The 21,437-nt window shown below is 40.3% G+C and overlaps 1 protein-coding gene across 1 annotated transcript in view; it reads right to left on the minus strand.

Annotated features, from left to right (window-relative positions):
- dntt (deoxynucleotidyltransferase, terminal) overlaps positions 1–21,437 on the minus strand; it is a 106,147-nt gene that overhangs the window by 22,931 nt on the left and 61,779 nt on the right. Inside the window, exons 9-10 of the mRNA XM_085183352.1 lie at positions 17,207–17,455; positions 16,779–16,862 (exon numbers count right to left, since the gene is read on the minus strand). Of these exons, the coding sequence (XP_085039478.1) occupies positions 16,779–16,862; positions 17,207–17,455 (333 nt within the window). The remainder of the gene's footprint in view (positions 1–16,778; positions 16,863–17,206; positions 17,456–21,437) is intronic.

The following is a 21,437-nucleotide window of genomic DNA, read 5'->3' on the forward strand; positions in this document are numbered from 1 at the left end:
ACCCTGTTTTTAAAAACGATGATGACAATATCAGATCTGATGGGCATATGCTACTTTCCACTTGCTTCATTCAATTTCATCCCCAGTTGTGTGCTAGCACTGACATCAGAGGAGTGTGGTGGCCAGGTCAAACTGGCTATTATATCCCACAACTGCACTGTGATGTTATCTTACTTCTTATGACCTGAGCCACTGGATCCATCTCTCACATCCATCTTCCAAGGGCAGCCAGCCACAGAAGCAGTATTTTGCAAATGCCACCACAAGGTTCCCAAGCAACTCTTTTGCATTGTGACACTCAGACCTCTCTGGCACACACAATCCAGCAGCAGAGTCATCCTTTCTTTAGTATTAGATAGAATCTGTGAATGCTGACGCTCGCACATGCATCTGGGACTGTTGGACTTCCTTCCTTTTTGTTACCTAGTATTTAAATCTAAAACAAGACAAAGCAAAGATACCAAAACATGATAACATCCAAGTGGTGCTTAGATTCATAATTACAAATGCTGCACCGTTCAAACAGCTTCATAGCCAAACAACTATAAACTAATCTTTTTAGACTTGCATTTAGTTAACTCTTTTTAGGATCTCTTATTTTTTTGTAAAGTATTTTGTGATCCTTGTCTTGAAAGGTGCTATATAATTAAAATTTTACTCACCTACAGTGCCTCTATGTGCCACGTGTGAATATTCTACCATATGCACATTAGCACTATATTTAAAGCAGCTGATAGAAATGTAAGTGCTGTATGTATTTGTTTATAAATCACACTAAATAAAAAAAATACCTAAAGATTGAACTTTATGAAAAATTGCATCAAAGTTAAAATTAATAAAGAGGTGGACATAAATGAACGCTATGGTCACGCTAGTGGGAAAGTTCAGGTATCATCTGCATACATGGAAATGTATCCAGTGAAACCTTGTCAAGGCTAGCTGTAGCAGGCAGGAGGAAGGACCCAAATGCAGGACTCGGTACACACGGGGATGAGCTCAAAAAGGCAGCTTTATTTTGCTGTAAAACACTAAAATACTACCAAACAAAACCCAACTCGGAAAACTTGAAACTAAGACTAGGGAACAGGAAACTAGGAGTTACAAGGCAACATGGAGCATGGAAAAACCGCACAGCAAGACACTGAACAGAGGGAACACCGAGTACAGGGACAGGAGCGACAGGAGACGCGACTGACTGGGAACAAGACAAACACGAGGACAGAACTAACCCACACCAAACATGGGGGCATCAGAACAAAACCTGATAACTAGAATTAACAGAGCAAAGAAGGACTAGAGTGATAAAAACAGAAACCAAAAAACTAGTAATCATAAACCATGAAGTCACAGATTAATAATAACAAAACAAATCCAAAACACTGGGTCACTGACCCAGGACCATGAAATAGCTGATATTGTTCTATATTATGTTAATATAATATATTTTTTCTTATTGTTTTACAGAATATATTGAAGCAAAATGATAAGCGCACTATTTAAAAATTCTGTGATAACATAGTCTGTACAGTAGAGCAACTATTCAAAATTTACAAGACTCTCAGCACCGTCCGCAGTACATGCAGCACAGTATGCATCACAGCTGGCAGAGGTCAGCAAGTGTCTTAATGGTAGGTGCTAGCTTGTTGGTGAAATTCACTGCAGAAACTAATCAGTTACATGTCCATGCAGCGGTCTCTTTTAAGAGTGCACAGTTTGAGCCATTTTTACATTTCATAGAATCTGATCAGTGACTACAGGCATTCTGTGGCCATTAGGAATGTTTCAATTTTTGTGCCTTTTGAGCCTTAAGATTGATTAATATCAAATATATTCACTTCCTTTAAGAACATTTATGAAAAAGTATTCCCACTGTAGCTCCATGCTTGTCTTGAGTTTGTCACCACACACTGCAAAAATGCACATGCGTGCAATATTTGGGACGGTCCAATTTTCTAAATCCTATTTTCAAATCCGAATGCATCTTGTAATCTGTCATTTCCTGTCCTTATCTCCCCGGTATAGGTGGGAGCTTCTCTTGGAGCGCAAGACGAGGTTTTATGACAGAAATCTGCAGCAGACGGCCTGTAAATACAAGATATGTTGAGACTTTTTAAATCCTGAAGTCTGATCCCTTCTTAAGAAGCCATTCCTCATCCAGCTCTCCTCTGCTGCAAGATGTCTTCATGCTGTATGTCAGTCTTTTTTATAACTGCCTGATTTTTTGCGGGCAGTGCTGTCACATCAAAGAGCGTTTTTTGTTGGCTCCACAGATGATAATCATCCATTTACAATAAATGACTTGGTACTTTATTGCCAAATATGACGTTTCCACGCAGTGATGACATTTATGTCTGCATACATGGTGTTTCCACCTACAGTGATACCTACTTCCCCCATGATGAGGACGCTTCTGGTCATTTGACATTTCTGCATTGTGTTCAAGTGACAAAGATTTTTATTGATACGTTTTAAATCAGGGTTGGTATAAAACTAATAGTTGAGTCAGATCATGATGTGTAACTGGATTGCCAGTGTTCTGCCTCCAGCACACTTTACCCAGACATAACCCTTTGCCAAAACTGAATGGGAGCTTTTCCAGAAGAATGTCTCTGAAATATCTTTTATTTCTGCTGTGTGTACATCTGGTCCTGATACTTCTTTCATTACTCTTATTCCAAGTGTCAAAAGCTTTACTGTAAAGTGTCTACATATTTCAGAATGCACATTCCTTTTTTCATTTTTAATTAAAAAAAGAATGTATGTCGCTTTAGAGAGCCACTTCACACTTTATTCAATTTAACAAAATTTACTGTGTTGCAGAATAATTATAAATGAGACTGATTCAGACTGATGAAAAGGTGAAAAAAGTCAAAAATGAAAATTTCTTATATAAAAATGTATTCACAGCCTTACTGGTTTATAAAGGCTGTTTTAGAAGAGGCAGTTTTTTGTTCTTGGGAAAAGCTTAATTTTTACTTCTGCAATAAATCTATGCAGAACCTACAACAGCGCCTAAGCAAGTGGCTGATGTTTTTGCTAGGTGTGCATGCATTGGTCTGCAGTTTTAATGCCAAAACACTGATTGGGTTTTGGTCGCACTCTTTGAGGTGATTTTGTCATGGTCCGGGTGAGTACGGGGTTTTTCCACTCTGCTGGGCTCCACCTTCAGGCAGAGACTCCAATGAGCTTCCACACCAGGTTCCAATCAAGTCACCAGCATATAAGACCAGCATTCACAACAGACCTCTGCCAGATCTTCTGCTAACTCACGTTAGTGCTAGGCCGCCAAGCCCTTGTGAGAGCCCTTAACTACTGCTTTTCTCCTCACCGTGTTTTCTTTGTCATAGGACCCACCTGGCAGTCGCACTTCCCAAGCTAAACTACTCACATCTCCCCTGGACGCTGGTTCTGTCATCTGGTTGCTTCCTTTCCATCATTGGGCTACACCTGCCTGCCTCCCTGCCAAGTCCCTCACTCCAAGTATATTCTGGACACTCCTCACCCGGAACCCCTTGGACACCCCCTCTTCGCATGACACTTTAACCTGCAACACGTAAGCCCTAACCACCACAGTCTAATCCTTCAGCTGTGATTCACTAGACTGCCACTGACTACTTGTCTCCTCTCATTATAGTGACTCCGTACCTCCATCCAAGCCGCTGCCCCTTTTTCCATTCCCAGGATCCATCCATGAAATCTAGCACCTAGTCATAGCACTCAGAGTTTCATGTTCATAGTTTGACCTCATAGTTCTCAGTTCATAGCTTCCACAGTTCATATCATTCATAGTTTCCTGCTTTGTAAGTTAACTAGGCACTGTAAATAAAGCACTGTCTTCACGCCCGTTTTGCCTCCCTCTGTGTCTGCATTTGAGTCCACACCCACAGCCTGGCCCTCTCGGCCGTAACAGATTCATTCTCTGTCAGCTGATTTGAAAAATAGTAGCAGAAGAGCAACTAGCTTGAAATGTGTAGGAGGAAACAACAGCACCAAACCGTTCAGTCAAAAGCTTTGCAGGCTGTGTTGAGGTAATGTGTAGTAACACTTCTAAAGAGCTGTATTTCAGACAGGCTTTTAGAAGGGTTTGTGATTACAACATATCTGCAGAACAGCTTTAATAAAGAAATATAAAATCCTATTTAACTATACAAGCTTTGCACATGTGGATTTGGGCAATATATCCCATTCTTCCAGGCATGTTCTCACCAGCTCTTTACATTAGTAATACTTAGAGTTCAGTTTGTGTCTCGTTCAAGGTTTCATTCAAGACTTCTGAGGCTCTGTTACATTGATTGTCGGCTTCTTTTTCACCTCTTTTATGAAATCTTTAGATTGTTTTTCAGCTTCTTCCTGATCAATGTACATAAATACTGATAATTCTAGTACCTACAGGTACTTCATCTATTGTTTTATCCAGATTGATTCACGTGTCTAGGAGGAGTTAGTGCAATTTAATAATTACTGTAAGAAATAATGAACTTAACTATAAAAGGTTTTACCTGTCAGTCCTAATCACCACTAAACGTGCTGTTCCTGCATCAAGTCAAACACAGTTATTTTTTCTTATCCTTGTACAAGTTTTCTTACAAGGTATAAATACACATGTTGCTTGCTCTTTGATCTAACAGATCTGAGTTCTTGGATGAATAAGGGTTAAAAGTAAATGAAAGTGGTTGCAAAATAAACGACTAGCAACCCGCTCACAGCTTATAACAAAACAGACCATCCCCAAACTAGAAGTTAAATAAAGGAAAGAAGTAAAAAAATGAAATCAATTTCTGTATCTGAAACTAGAACACCAAGTGTAGCAATTACTGGAATAATGTTCCTGGGATGCTCTGTTTCCACAGCAGTAATAACAAGTGACTATAAGGCAGCCTGTAATCCTCTTAGTGTGTATAAACATATTGTTTATACCTGTGTGAGACGAGGAAAAAATTAACTTTTCCTCTTAGTTGCTTACCTACACTCATCCTCCTCAGCTTTTTCTTGTTCAATAAATGCTACTATTGCTACTAGTTGTTTTTTTTTTTAACAAATATGGGCAATAAACAGGAATAGTTTAAGATATTTTTAATTGTAAAAAACTGAATTCGATTGTAATCTAAAGGTTTAATGAAAACACCAGTAAGATGAGTGTGAATGGTGCCACATTCTCAACATTATAGGTTGAGAAGGAGGACTTTATGTGTGCAAATTAGAAATTGGTTCAGAACCACATTCACCTCAGGTTTACTGTCTTTTCCTAAAGATCTTCGTTTTATTGTCACTTGTCTGCATCACCAGTAAGAGGTTTCTGTTTTACATCAAAGCTAATAGCTGAACACCAGGTACAGAACTGAACTAGAACATCTGACCTTGGGAGAAAAAAAACATCTTGATGTGTTCTTTCAACAGCAGCTATCAGGTCTATTCATCTACCTCTGTTAATTAAAATTCATAAAAACAGACGTGCCACCAAGGTCGACAAGAAACATTTGCAAATGTGAATGGTAAGAGAACAGCTCACCCCCATCCCCGCCACTCACTCCACAAATGCTTCCCTTTAGAAACGGAAAGTTTCCCAACTATGTTCACCTGCCAGCGGGATGTTTAGAGGACAAAGACCTTCCCGCTCCTCGGCTCAATTGTCTGTCACAAAGCACGTTCGAGCATGTGTGCATATTACACCGCGGGCCGCCCTGAGGGTCCACCATCGCTAAATTAAACCTCTGCTTCCCCTCTCTCTGCTCATGAAAAGGGGCCTCCTTCCAGGCAGCTGCCTGTTCTCACTGCAAACACTGCCTGTGAGCGTCAGCCATCCGGCCAGGGGAGCTTTCAAAACCACGGCTCCCCAAAGCCCAGTGCAATTGCCCTGTTATTGTCCACTCATCCACTGCTCACAGGGTGGAGGAGGTTGGGAGGGGCGGTCAAAAGAGCTGTGAGCACTCTACATCCAAGATATTGTAATTTGACGGCGAGCTTCGTATTAAATTCTGCTCTCACCCCAGTGGTGAAGGAAAGCATGTGTCAGATAACACAACCATCATGATTTTATCATCGCATTTAAACATTTTACGTTTGTCAAAAAGAGTTAGGAGAGCCACCTGCCGAAATATTTTCTTTTATGTACATAAACCACTTTAAAAAGGACTCTCCTGTGGACTTTTATACTACTGTTTGTGCTGCAATGCATGTGCAAGCACTCATAAGGCAAGCCCCTTCCTTTTTTAACACATAAAAATCTATCCTTGAGGAATCCAATAATGGTACAACCAAAAAAAATCCATTTGAATTTTTTATGTTTCCTTCAGGACTTTTGAAGAATGAAAGCCCTCCTGGAGGTCAAAGTTAATGCTATATTTGCAATTACATTACAGCTGCAAAGAAGTTCTTCACGGACCCTCTTTGGAGTCAGAGCATGTGCAATATTCTTCTAATTAAAGCATTTCCTTCGTTTTTCTAATAGAATGAATTTTGACCTCAGAAATTGCCGGTAAAAATTAATATTGTATGTATGTATCCTCACAGCTCTCATCACAGAAAAAAAATCATTTAAATTTTCATTTTTGTATTTTGTACCTTCTGAGGTTGATAGATGAAAGATAAATACACCCGGAAAGGAAACGAGTGTTATGTAGGTGTAAGCCTTTCTTTAATGTTTAACACTGTTATTTCAGTAAAATGATCCCACTGGAGCAGAGATGTACAATATCTCCTAGGCGCCGTCTTCTCGTTTCGCTTAACACTGGGTTGGTGGAGGCCTACTGTCCGCTGGAGTGTGGTGTAGAGCTGCTGGATGTCAGGTAGAAAGAGAATATGAATGGCCCTCTCATATCAGTATATGTGCTTCAGGACCAAAGCCAGGACATCTATGCTCCCAGCCTTTTGACCAGAACCTCATTAATCACACTCCACACATGACATAGAGTAATTACCCTCTGAGAAAGACACATTCAGATACACACACACACGCTCGCAGTATATAGCACGCTTTGAGAGCACACGCCAAAGTACGCACAAAAAGGCAGAATAAACGACAGTGAGTTTGATGTACATGAACACATTTTTAACAGGTGTACTGTGGTTTGGAGACTGCAAACACGCCGCACATTCACAACACACACTCTGTAATTTTCAAGGGTAGATACTGCTACACATAGAGGGGCGAGGTTTTTTTTGGAGGTGTTGGGCTGGGTCATAGATCCCTCCTGCCCAGGGAGGGAGTCAGTCTGTCTAGGCATGATGAAATCCTCCACCTGTCCTCATTCATCAAACCCACTACACATATTAATTATCACAAACCTTCAGACTTACAGCAGAGGACACGCACGCCGACCAACACTTACACACACATTTCTCTCCCCAAACCGCCCCCTCCGACTTGCACCTCAGTTAAAATTCAACTATGGTGGCGAGGAACTGATGCTGGGTGTAAGTGCCTGTGGCAGTACAAGTCAGCAGAGTATTTTCAGAGGACGACTAGATGTCAGTTATTGCTAGCAGGGTGTCGCAACCCAAACTTGACAGTGGAGGTGCAGTCATATCGATCACGCCGGGGTGCCAAAGATTTCCTGTGTTTTGTCCATTTCCCTTCACGCTGACCAATTACTAGAAAACCCAACTGACTTGGCAACTTCTTTATTGGAAAAATAGGCCTTTTCAGTGGGGACATTTCTAAGAAAACCAGACAGCCAAGGATCTGAGACTTTTGACATTTTGGAGTAGGAAAACCAAAGAGAAGAAAGATCACACCAGAAGAAAGATCAATGACTTCTCATGAAAAAATAATGCCTAAAACATTTCATGTGTGTAGAGAAAAGACACCTCATATGGTAAATCAGTAGGTTAATTACACATTACAAGCACCAGTTACTCATTACTCCTTTATGTGGCTACTTCATTATTCAGATCTAAGTTTAAGTTTTAGTGGGTTTAACTACACATCTTAAAAAATATCATCACTGTATCTTGTCTTGTTGCAACACTGTTGCATCAGCAAAACTTGTCCCCTGACAGACAGGCACATAAAGACCTGTAACCACAACTGCTTTTTTGAAAAGTAGGTGTACAATAGCCATAACGATACACACCCACTGCACTGTTGTAGTGATAGCTGAATTACACTTAGGAGTTTCAGTTTGCTACTCCTGGAATTGCTCATCCAAATTCACTGACACACCAACTATAGACCTTCTGGTCTTTAGTCGTACAGCATTCGTTAACACAATAAGCAAGTGTTAGCACCCAGTTTGATTTAGGGATTGAAACGGGGCTGCAACAGCCACATACATGTCTCATTTACTGCTACCAAGCTTTACAATGATTCATTAACCTGTAGGACACGCCCATATTTTTTTCAAATCTATTTTCAGAACAAACATTACAAACAAACCAAAGAAGCAAATTGGTACTAGAAGTATTAACAAGCATTAAAAAGCTACCCATTTCCACCAGGAAAAAGCAAAGCTAAGTAAGGGTAAATATAGGACACACACAACTTTAAATAAATGATACTGTTGCTCACTGGATAAGGAGATAAGAAGTTGTTTGCTAACACGCCGGTTCACCATATCTGCTGAAAAGGCTGTATTATGTCAGTGCATGGTGAAATATTACCAGCACTTCTTCAGAAAGCTCATGAAGGCATCTTTAATTAAAGTGCTTTCTTTCTCTGCCTTGGAAAACAAATCTCTCAAGCTGGATCCAAGAAATGTTTGTCATATGTTGACTGACACAAAAAAATAAAATAAAATAAAATAAAATTTCATATTTGTTATTTACTTTTCTTGCACAATAAAAGCAGGAATAACAATGATAAACTGATCACAACACACATGCCTTGTTATTTAGGAGACCGGCGTGTTTAGAAGCTCTCTCCACTTCTCTACTGCTTATGTCACAACGAGTTACAGAAAACCACAAAAAAAAAAAAACAACATGACAACTCTGTCACTGTGTGTGAAAATGGCATCTCCCCCTCTAAAGCTGCATAATCTCGACAGTTCTTCAGATGTCGTGTGATGGAAACACTGATTAGTTCCGTCTTAGGGCTCTTTATTTCCTTGGACTGTCTGGGAACGAAGAGGGGCAAATGTTTGGAAACCTGTCAAGCTGCCAGTTCAGAGGATTAAAAATAAGGGAAAATGTAGCTTAACATCTCAATAGAGCAATGTTTCTTTTAAGAAGCAGAGAAAGTTGCTACTCAGCCCTTCTTTCCAGTGTAGTTTGGCCCGCTGTGTTATGTAAGGCCTTTTTTTAACCATGAGGAGCTCCAGCTATCAACATCTATCACCTTACATCAGTAAAGCAGATAAAGAATGTGTTGTTCCATTATGTCTAATAAAACTTTGTTATGGCAAATGTTTGAACCTGGAAACATCTGTCGTGTACATAAACCCTGAATGACTGAGACAGTTGTGAAGACCTCTCCCACAGTGACTCAAGGATTCCCCTTGAGCTTAGTCTTAATTGGGAAGAGATCATTAGCTTGAGCTTCACCCTCTAATCTTTTTTTAAGCATTTCATAATAAGACAGAGACCAGCTTGTGTCCACTGAGAGCCACTCTGAAGCTCGCAAGATTAAAGTCCTCTAAATGACCGCCTTTGGTCCTAAGCACGGATGTCTACCCTTTTAATCAGACATCAGTCCTCATCGCTCCCCTGTTTCCTTGACACCAGTCACACTGGCGGTGCAGAACCTCTCCAAATCTGCTGGCCAATTACAAGGGACAGGAAAAAGATGAAAGCCCTATTACCGCCCTGTCCTCAGCCATACATCGGACCAATTAACAACGTGAGTGTGGACAAAATAACACAAGGGGGAGGATGCTTTTCCTCTCCTGCTCAAGTTGAAGGCGTGAACACAGGGAACAGTCAGCGTTGTGTGAAGGCAGCAACAGGACAGACACGGGACAGTTAATTGATCTTCATTACGTTAATTATGGTGGAAAAGTGGAGCGTGGAATGAAAAACGGGTCACACTGCTGTACAGTTCCACCCGGATGTTCCCCTGTTAAGCTTTGTGACGACCTTGAAACTACAGTCCTGGCAAGTGGTGACACGGCTTCAGTGACAGAGTGTGTGTTTGGCCTGTTTTCACCACACTTTTAAATCCTCAGCAGGCTGATGAGTTCCCACTGGCCTGTGGATGCATTTTTTCACCTTTCTCACATACTAGAATCTGAGCCTCTGTTTTGTGTTTAACGTACCATCTTAGCGAATCAAACTCCAAAAAGAAAAACCAGCATGCAAGGTTTTTCCAAGAATTACTGTGCGTGCGTGAGTGTGTGTGTGATTTTCCCCTGTCCACCCCAGTGCATGGATGGCTGCACTGTCAGCAAGCCTGGTTCTGCCCTTGCATTTAAATAAACACCATCTGAGTTGGCTGGATGCGTATATTATCTGTCAGGAAGCTGCCACCCAGTGATCTCGGGGACTTTGACCTCTTTCCCCGGGGAGCAGCTGATGGGACGTTGCGGTGACAGGGTGTCTTCCCTGTCGATCTGCCCGCTGATACGCCTTACACCCTTGTCCCGCTTGACTCGCGACTCAAACGGCTTGCCTGTCTCCCCCATGCATTGGAAATGAGCCGCGTGTGCCTACCAGGATGCAATGAATAGTAGCGAGGATAGGATAAACACGAGCTTCGAAGACGTCTGTCATGAAGATTGATGGTTCCCTGGAATTTTTGTTGTCGTCTTGTCAGTACTATAAACTTTTCCCTGCTGAATAATTGAGTCCTTCAGCTGAAGAGTCGTGTCAGTCTCTTTTTTTAGGATTATGCTGAGGCACTTGTACTTTTTTTAGGAGCGTAACTCAGTCTGAGCTGTGGCTGTAAATCCGAGGTTTGTGTGAATAAATAAAGCCGCGATTCCTGCTGGTAATACAACGTGCATGTGATTAGGGTTAACAGGGTTCACAGTGTTAAAGGCACAAAGTCATTTTAGGGTTCGTTTTCACTTATGTATGTATTCAAACATCCTCACTTGTTGTTGCTGGCGTGGAAAATGTAAATATAACCCAGCTGTCTGTCACCACTGCCTTCCTGCGATCTCATCAAACGTTGTCACAGCCAATTTTCACATGTGGAAAATGACTTCTCTGCGTGCGTGAAACAAACCCTATAATATATCTCACATGCCATGATGGAAGTGGATTCTCTCACAGGTTACTAATTATGACAGCCCATCTTATCATCTCGCTTTTACCACCGCCACATGAGACATTCAGCTCACAAGATGAAGCACACCTACTGTCCTCTTCTGTTCTTCCCAAGAGCCAATTAGGTACAAAGTTACAACAAAGAAAAGTTGTTCCTAAGCAAATTTTAATTAGATCTACCGCTGTAGGCAAGAAAAGAGTTAATTGGTTGTTAAATTGCATAGGTTATGCTGTGAATAAGCTTTCCCTCTGCACCGTGCACCTACATACGACTGTGCCAAACATAATGCTGTTTATTTAATTTGGAAATGTGTAAATGAACCGTGAGCTCCCAAATGCAATTACCTTTACTTTAACAAGGTTTTTGCTTTTGTATACTGAAACATTAAGATATATTTTTGCTCACTAGACTTGCTCTGATGAACTCGAATATGCAGTGCGTTCATTTGTTTATGCGTGTGTGATGGAGATGGAGCGCAGTGCTGCATCGAGCCCTGCCAAACTCTGCCCACCTCCCACGAAGCGCAGTGCTATAATTAAAAAATGTTGTTCTCGCTCTTGTTCTAAGTTTCTTCTTGCTCGGAGAGGAAAACTCGTGTTACAGTAAATAACTTTGAGCTTTCTTCGCTGTAGCTGTTCAACACAACAGCTATAATCCACACTGATCGCCATCCAAATAAAAATCGTCAACCAGTGAAGTGAGCAACAGTGTAACATCGTCTCATTACAATACAGTGTTCTGCTCCGTAAGCTTGGGTGTTGCTGTTTGTGTAGATGATACTTTTGATCACTTTGACTTTTTTTTATTTTAAAGTGCTTTCAAATGGAAGTTTAGATTAAACCATGGTTGTGTGCACAAATTGCACAAATTGCATTACATGTATTTCCACCCAAGCACATCAAGTCTTCAGACAAAGCACATCTCTGTTGGTGTTAGCAAACAGGATCAAGAAGTACTCATTACACCAGCACAGCAGCAGACCCTTGAAATAAAAAAGCGGGCACAACACAGCAAAGACCCATTACAGGCAAATAAATCAAATTCGGCTTATGGTAAAATAATGTTGAAGCTATGGCGTACCGATGAGGTAATTTCCCTTTTCTTCAATTTTATGTGTCGACAATTACAGTTAATATGATAGCCAATATATAAACCCACTTCCAAAGCAGCTTGACTGATGTGCACAATATAAAAATGTAAGAAAAAAAGCAGAATGAAATGATTTGTGAATTTCATAGAGCCATATTTTGTTCACAACTGAGAAAATGTAGCATTTTGAATTTGATGGCAGCAACACATCTCCTGGAATCTGAGACGAAAAAAGGCTGAAACGTAAGTGGTGCTAAAAACAACAGCAAGAGGGATGTTTTGTAACTAGTTAGGCTAACTGCCAGCAGGTGAGTAACATGATTGGGGTATAAAGAGCATCTTGGAGAGGCAGAGAAGTTCAGCAATCTGCAAAAAAAAAAAGGTGTCATCGAAAGATTCAAACATTGGGAAAAAATCTTTGTGTGCAAGGGACAAGGTTAAATATCAATATCGAGTGCCCACAATCTTCCAGTTCTTAAAACATTAATAATTAAAGCTTAAAAAACAGGCAAGATTTTAATGTCATCGAAGTTCTGTTGTTGCAATCACTGCACAGGCTCAGCAAAACTTACAGAACACAGTTTGCTTTGCTATCCACACATAGAAATGCAAATGAAGAAGCCATGTATGAACAAACTTCTTGGTGCTGCATTAGTTCCTATGGAAGCTTGTAAATCTGAAAAGGCACAACAGCATGGCTCTGTTGTAAAAGAGTCCAAGTGCCGAACATTCTGCCTGCAATCCAGACCTTTCACCAACTCAAAACATTTGGTACACCATAAAACATGGTAGCAACTCAGTACACTTAGACATAGTCCAAACCACCTGTTGAAGTTCAAACCGAGCACTGAAATAGATGTGCTTCAAACAAGTGCCACTCCTGTCAGCTAACAGGAAACTGAGGCTGCTGTTCAAGTGACCTCACCAAAATTGGACAATAGAAGACTGAGAAAATATTGCCTGGTGAGTCACAATTTTTGCTGTGATGTTCAGATCGTATACTTAGAATCTGGTATAAACAACATGAAAGAATGGATCCATGTTGCCGTGTATGAACCACTCAGGTGGGTGGTGCAATGATGGGGAATATTTTCTCCTGGCACATTTTGTTCCCTTCAGTACCAGCTGAGTGTCATTTAAATGAAACAGCCTGTCTGTTGCTGGCCAGGCTCATCCCTTATGACCAACGTCCACCAATTTTCTGATGTCACAAAGCTCAAATCATGTTAAAGCTACAATTCTGCCTGGTCAGAGTTCAATTCATCTAAAACTGGTTTCTTGAACATGACACCACAGCAACTAGTTACATCAACTTGCTGAATATATGCCACAAAGAACTGAGGCAGCTCTTAAGGCAAAAGAGGGTCCAGTCCAGTACTAGCAAGACGTACGTAATGAATTTTCCTGTGAGCATATGCGTTTGCATATATAAATGAATCATGCAAACTGATTTTCTAAGTAGATAATTGATACCAAAAAAGCTTATCTCACTTTGCGTAATGATATGGCTGTGACGGTTGTTGCTAGAACTGTTAACTTAGCTGGAATGCTAAGTGGAGACGTTAGCAGAACAAGGCATAACTATTGCAGGCAGTCGTCTCAAGGCTGAGATTGCGGCACCAAAGCTCTGCGTCCATCATGTACTCCTTCACTGAGTCCTTACCTTGAATGTCTAGAACAAAGCCCCCCCATATTTAAGATCCTTGGTTATGCTGGCATTTAATGTAACAGAGCAGAACTTAAAGGCTGTGGAAAATAGTGTCACGGTCCTGGGTCGGTTCGACCCAGGACCGTGACACTATTTTGAGTTTCTTATGTTTTGGTTTATTTTTGCATTATGGATTAGCTCTTATTCTCTGGTGATACTGTTTTGATTATAATTATATTCTGATCCTGTTGCTCATCCCTTGATTGCTGCTATGTGTATTTAGTGTCTGTGTCTTCCACTACTCGGTGTCATGTCGTTAACGTCTGTTCATCCTCTTACCCTCAACTAGCTGTGTGTTCTGCTTCCATGTTTCGTCTCCTGCTCCAGTTTAGTATTTCTTTTCCAGTGTTCAGACTTTTGTTTGTCTTTTGGTGAGTTTAGTTAGTACAAGGTTTTTCCCAGCAATAAAGCTGCGCTTTAAGTTTCACTTCCGTGTCTGAGTTCTGCATTTTGGGTCCACCACTCCTGCTTGCTTGCCTGCCTGCCACACAGCGATTCATGACAAATAGTCGCGCAACACATGATAGGTACAAGGCACGCACACAAGTAAAGTTAATTTTTTCAGCAGTTTCCAGTGTTTTGAGATTGTTTCACTAAGACATCTATTACATACATAAATACTTACATAAATATTTTTTTTATAAAATACACTTTGTATGTGCACATGACACAGTTATAGCAACTTAATTATCATGTTGTTTACTCGAGTCTTAAAGGAAATAATGTTTTACGTTTGTCTTTTGCACAGATTTCAGGTTTAGACAGCAAATTTGTTTTTAATCAGGCTTAATCTCTTCTCTGAATGAGTTTTTATCAGAGAATACCTGGCCCAGCCTCCACAGACTCCATCATTTCACCCTAATGAAAACACATTTTTCCTTCTTTAGTTCTTTGGTCCTTCATAGGTTTGGCCTATATTTATATATTAGTGCATTGTTAGAAGATCAACCAACCTTGTTTTGTGTGGGGTTTTTTATTTGTTTCAATTGAATCATGCAAATTTGAGACTGATTCCTTTGCCTCTTCAAAGACAATACTTATTGTCAGTTCATAAAACCTGTGCACAGTGCTTTGTGAGACAAAAAAGACAGAAAAAAACTTCCTTTTAACAGAGAGAAACCTCAGAGGGAACCTGGCTCAGGGAGGATAGCCATCTGTGTCAAACAGAGAAAAGCAAGGAAAAGAAAAGAATAAGATACAATTTAACACTGGCTTTCAGGTTAGTAATTAAGTCTACTCACTGCAGTATTAATTTGGTTGAGACATCTCTTTGCAAACAACTTGCAGACAAGCTGTTTGTGGTTGTCTTCTAATTAAATTTGCAATTCATCATGGATATTGTGGGCAATGTCAAAAACACCCTGAGATTTTTTGTATGCGGAATATTAGGACATAATTATTATTTTTAAAAAGACATTTAAACTGAGATGAGTTAAAACAAAGAACAGAAACACTGCACATGAATTTGTTTCATCTTCAACACTGGTTACGCTAATTAAGCAGTTATGATACAACTAATGCTAAGAGTTGGTAACCGGTAGATTGAATAGTGCACTTTAGGTTGTCCAGTACATTGCATAGTAACATGCTGTGTGTCTTAGGTTAGAGACGTTTGACTGAACTCATTTGTTTGACAGTGTTATATTTAAATTGCTGTCTGTTTTAGAAAACCTTGTATGCACAATTAAAACTATCGTATTTCAAGTGCGGTCTGCATGACTTTAACTTTTATCTGTGATCAGACCTGACACCTCTTTATGGGCTGTCTTGATTATAAGAAATAATTCAATTGAAATTTTAATTTCTGTGCCGATGTCCTCCATGGTAACCATTCTTTACAACGATTTTGAAATGCAAGGGAATAACACTCAAATCTCTTGACCTTTGATTTCTGAGTTTAAGACTTGGTAATGGTAAATGGTAAATGGCCTGTATTTGTATAGCGCTTTTCTAGTCCCTAAGGACCCCAAAGCGCTTTACACATCCAGTCATCCACCATTCACACACCCATTCACACACTGGTGATGGCAAGCTACATTGTAGCCACAGCCACCCCGGGGCGCACTGACAGAGGCGACAGAGGTGGTAGTTATTTTCTGGGACAGTTAAATGTTAATTTTTCACAGAAATGAATTTAAGACTTTTGAAATTTGCAAGAGACAATATCCAGGACCAAAAATGTTTAACTTACTTTCTGCTGTTTTCTAATTATATGACTTGTAGCTTACACAGGATGGGTTTCAGTCATGTCTACATCACGTACTGTCACAAATACTGACACTGCTCTTTGTTTATGCTTTAGATAAATGATTTACAGACACTGCCTTATGGTAAAATGCCACTTACCTGCAGGTGACAGAAAAAAGACGCATGCAATATATCACATTCAAAACGGTTGGTGCAAAAAGTTGATCTGCAAAACGCAAATCCGTGGATTTCCCCCTCATTTCAGACATGTTCTGTGAAAACTCAACATCTGTAGTATCGCAAGTAAAAGGTGAGTTGCTGAAGAAGTGGACGCCTTCTCACAGGGGATCAGCAAAATAAGCTGACTGTCAATGAGTCATAAAGCTAAATATTGTACATGTGTGAATTAACTACTCCAACCCATTATTGACATTAAAAGTAAAGTGCAGTTAGAATTTCTTATTTTTACAGTTATTTACCAAATAATGTTTTAATGAATGAATAAATATAAATCACTAATAGAATGAATATAAATGCAAAGCACTTCTACTAGGTTTACGTTGATCATGCAGTTGAATCATACGTTTATCATAAATATGCCCAAATTTAAAATTATCAGCTAAAAATGAAATGTTTTAATTTAAATGTTACCTTAGTTTTGTCATACAAAGCGTGATTGTCCAACAGCATTCGCCGCTCCATTCGAGCAAACCTCCTCAGGTCTCTCTCAAACTGCTGTGAAAGGAAGAATCGATAGTCTGAAATTAAATACCTATTTTCCTTGTCAGCCATATGACTTTAAAAGGAAACAGTGATGTCTAAATGCATTTTGTATTCCTGGAGGACTTCTATGCCTTTTCATTATTGTTATTAGCAAGATGGTTTTAGGATATGAGACTTTGCTGATACGAAATCATATTTTCATCATGTACACTTGGCCTTAGATACCAAATTGTGGTTTCAAATTGTGGTTCAAGCACTTCTAAGATGTACTGAATAACTACTAGTACATTTCTTTCTACTCACACCTTCTTCCTGCAGCTACCTAACTTTCATTCATTCTCTATAATCCTTCTTACCCTGGAGCCGCTCCAGCCAAGAAGAGTAAAGGCGTAGCGATCCACAGGTGGAGATACCAAGTCCACGCGTACAGCCCTCCAGCCTCTCCTGTTTTCCTCAGCAGTTTGGAGACCTCCCTCTACTTGGCTGTCCTCCAGACGCAGGATCAGGAAACACTTTGCAAAGTGGTCCATGGCCTCAAACCTGTGGTTGGGAAGCTTCGACTCATCGAAAGTAGAGGCCTGGTATTCACAGTAGAGAAGAATGCCCTGTAGAAAATAAAATAAGGATGTGTTCACCGGTCTTTTCCATCTGCTTCTCAAAGGTACAAAACAGTTTATAAAATGTCATCTGTAATATCTTAATATGTTGACCCGGGCTTCAGAGCAACCAACACGTGCAGGCGATGTCTAAGATGCACCGCTTGCACATGTTGCAGGCTCACTAAAATAAAATAATAAAGTATTATTCTAAATAATCTGATGATTAGATTAGATTAGAAGTGAAAGAAACCGAACTATTAAAAACTCTAAGACTGACATAAGAATGTAACATTTGTAGTATTTTGTCCCCTTAGTCCTAATACAAAGCCACATTCTTGTCAACCAGAATAATATCTTGTCAGCGTTGCAGTAATTAAGACGCACGGACATAAAAGCCTCCATTATTATGTGTCCGCTGACTGGCATGAGCTATCGAATTTGTATTTTAATAAGACTAAATTACTAGAATCCTGTTCAGTGTTTAAACCTGGATCAAAAAGCACAATTAGAGTGAAATGCTTCAATTCACGGTGAAATGTTTTTTTTTCTTAATAACCAACAGATTTTTTTTTTCCCCGTGCAAACTTCTCTGTTAATGTAGATAAGCTGGAGAGTTTTCTAATATCTTTGCCAAAAAACTGTTCAATTTGTGTTGATATAATTTGGTAAAATATTTAATTGGAAGATTTTGCTGGATGGGCAGCACGGTGGCACGGTGGTTAGCACTGTTGCCGCACAGCAAGAAGGTCCTGAGTTCAATTCTAACATCAGGCCAGGGTCTTTCTGTGTGGAGTTTCCATGTTCTCCCCGTGTTTGCGTGGGTTCCCTCCGGGTACTCCGGCTTCCTCTCACCGTCCAAAGACATGCAGCTTGTGGGGATAGGTTAATTGGATAATCCAAATTGCCACGAGGTGTGAGTGTGTGAGTGAATGTGAATGGTTGTTTGTCCCTGTGTGTTGGCCCTGTGACAGACTGGCGACCTGTCCAGGGTGTACCCCGCCTCTCGCCCTATGACAGCTGGGATAAGCTCCAGCACCCCCCGTCACCCTGAAAAGGAGAAGCGGAAGTGGATGGATGGATTTTGCTGGATATTCTCAGTGTAGCATTGACAGTAGTAATCGCATCCCTGTCTTACCAAGAATTGAGTCTTTAAGCATACTGAAGCTATGAAGAGAGCCAGGTTTCATTCCCAACTCTTCAAATAAAGATATCAGATCCTGTATTTGATGTGACATTTTCCTCATTCGGTATTATTTAGCTTAAAGAGTTCCATATTGTGCATTGACCAAACTCTTTTATTTTTTCAATGCTTTACCGCCACCATATTTCTGATATTATCAAAATGGTTCAGCACAGGGTGAGTGAAGAAGTTCTCTCTGAAATCTGAATGAAATTCTAACAAAAAGTATTGCTTTACATGAACGACTTGCTTCAGAACCTGATTCTTCATAAAAGGCTGCTTAGACACAGGCCTGAGGGTATTGAAAAGACTGAGTCATGGTAATGTCTCTTTAAGCAGTGCTGGATTTTTGCTCTTCTTAAAATAGTGAGCTGAGGAATGAGTACATTTTTCTTGACATGACAAATTGCTGCATGCTCACACTTGATGTAAATTTCACACACAAGTGTTGAAGAATATAGATGATAGCCATGTGATAAACTGATGGCCAGAGAATAAGAGTTAATATTCAAAATGACTGAAGGGTCATTCACAAGAATTATTAGTAGTGAAACTTGCACACAATGATCACCTAATGGGTCTTTACCTAAACTGTGATCAATGTCAGGGTCGCATTTGTCATTTTAAGGGAAGTAACCTATGAACTCCTGATTTGTTAAGTGTCTGTTGGACAGGCTAAACATTTCTGTGCAGACCGGATTATTAAAAATTGTTTGGCCCATAAATTTAGCAAAAATATATATGGTCCCCATAGAAGGAAGGACGAATCGTAATGACTTTGGTGAGCTCTCCTGTACCATCACATCCATTAATACAATTTTCTTCCTCAAGCCAAGATGGGGAAACAAAAAATACATAAGAAGCAAGAATCATCCCGCTGACCTTTACAGAACCACAGGAAAAGGCATGCAAAACACTTAAAATTTCCTGACATGACACATTATGTTCTTAAAGTGGTACACCTTTGTGTTTCATGTTTCACAGTTTATTGCCAGCAATGTAAACATTTAAAATTGCCCCATCAGATTAGCTTACGTTCACATCAAGACAGCAGTGATTGAAAGAAAATAATTCTTACCTGGAACTTAAATTAGAGATAATAATTGAATGTTAAGCATTAACCCACATAGCAAAATTGGTATGGCCCAGATCTGGCCCACGCAATGTGCTTACACATGGCCCACATACCGCAAAGAATGACGACCCTTTGGTGGCCCAGATCTGGTTTGCCAGAGGTGGCCCACACATGGGCCATCACAAGGCCAGTTGCAGACACGCTGCTGGTTCTGTGCTGGCCCGTGTGTAACCTCTGGCAAACCAGATCTGGGCCACCAAAGGACCGTCATTCTTTGTGGGATGTGGGCCATGTGTAAGTTGTGTGCAGCCACGGGCCAGTTGCAGACACACTGCTGGCCCAGAACAGTTTCAGCTCTGGCCCCAGATGTCAGCCTAATGTGTACCTTAATCAAGCCATGTAATAACAACATGTGCCGGAACATAACAAACTGTTCAGACAGTGAATGGACTGATTCTTATATAGCGCTTTTCTATCTCATGGATTATTCATCATTATTAAGTGCTCTACACAACATGCCACAGTCACCCAATCACACACTTTCTCTAACTTGAGTGCTTCCTAACTACATTCATACACATTCACACTCTTGAGATGTAGACGGGAGGAGCCAGGGATTGAACCACTCATAAGCTACAGCCCCCCAGTGCTAAACATGAGTAAACCCTCACTAGGTTTTGGATAAAGTGTACACTCACAAACCTGTCAAACCTGCATTTGAAAGTTGGCTACCATAGCAGTATAGTATTGCAACATGGCATTTGGGTCTTCTAACTAAAATTAAAATAGGAACATAAATAGTGCCATCATTGCCAAACCTGACCCACATTTGGTTGACATACACCCTGCCATGACACCAGTCAGTCAGAAGTGCCAGCTTGATGCCGGATCTGGGCCAGACCTGTTTTCTATGAGCCTGGGCCACATAAAACAAACCACACTCGGGCCAGATGTGGCATGCCATCACATAAACAGCGCCATCTATGCCAGGCCTGGCCCATATCTGGATGACATACCACTTACATTGCCAGAAGCCAGCCAGCAGGACCGGTTTGACACCAGATCCGGGCCAGACCTGTCTGCTATGTGGGAAATATGTCTGTTTTAAATAATCTAATAGAACGGACTGAAATGACAATTTAAAACAAATTTGGTAAAGGGTGTGAAGTACACTGATTCTATGGTTTTGAGCAAACTAATTTAAGGTTTTAATGGACAGAATGCCATGAACATTGGTATAGTCATTCACAATTTCCTTAAATTAAATGTAAATGCCTCTGAGATTTTCTGACTTCTGATGCCAGCGTGATGAGTTAGAAGTTACGTGTAATTTCCATTCAGAAACTGTAAAAGGATTCACATCAGTGCGATCTTTACACCCACTAAAGATCGTCATTTATTGTAAATGTGTTAGCAACATTATCATGTAGTGTCAAATGTTGTGCTGAGGCATAGTCTCACAGGGCTTAGACCAAGTCAAATAGCAGCCAAAGGACACATTTGCCCCCAAAAACAGAATTCATTGGTTCAGTGGTTACAATTTGATGGATTACTCTTTTCATACATCTTCTATGGATTTAAAATATACTCATAATACTGGAACATTTAAAAATGAATAACTAATTTCCATTACAAACATTAAGTAGTGGCAGTTTAGCACAAATAAATGGCATAACTGGGAAAACCTCAGAAATCCTGAAAACCTGAGGTGCCCATCTATACTAGTTCTTGTC

This window comes from Neolamprologus multifasciatus, chromosome 13 (genome assembly GCF_963576455.1).
Source record: "Neolamprologus multifasciatus chromosome 13, fNeoMul1.2, whole genome shotgun sequence".
NCBI lineage: Eukaryota > Metazoa > Chordata > Actinopteri > Cichliformes > Cichlidae > Neolamprologus > Neolamprologus multifasciatus.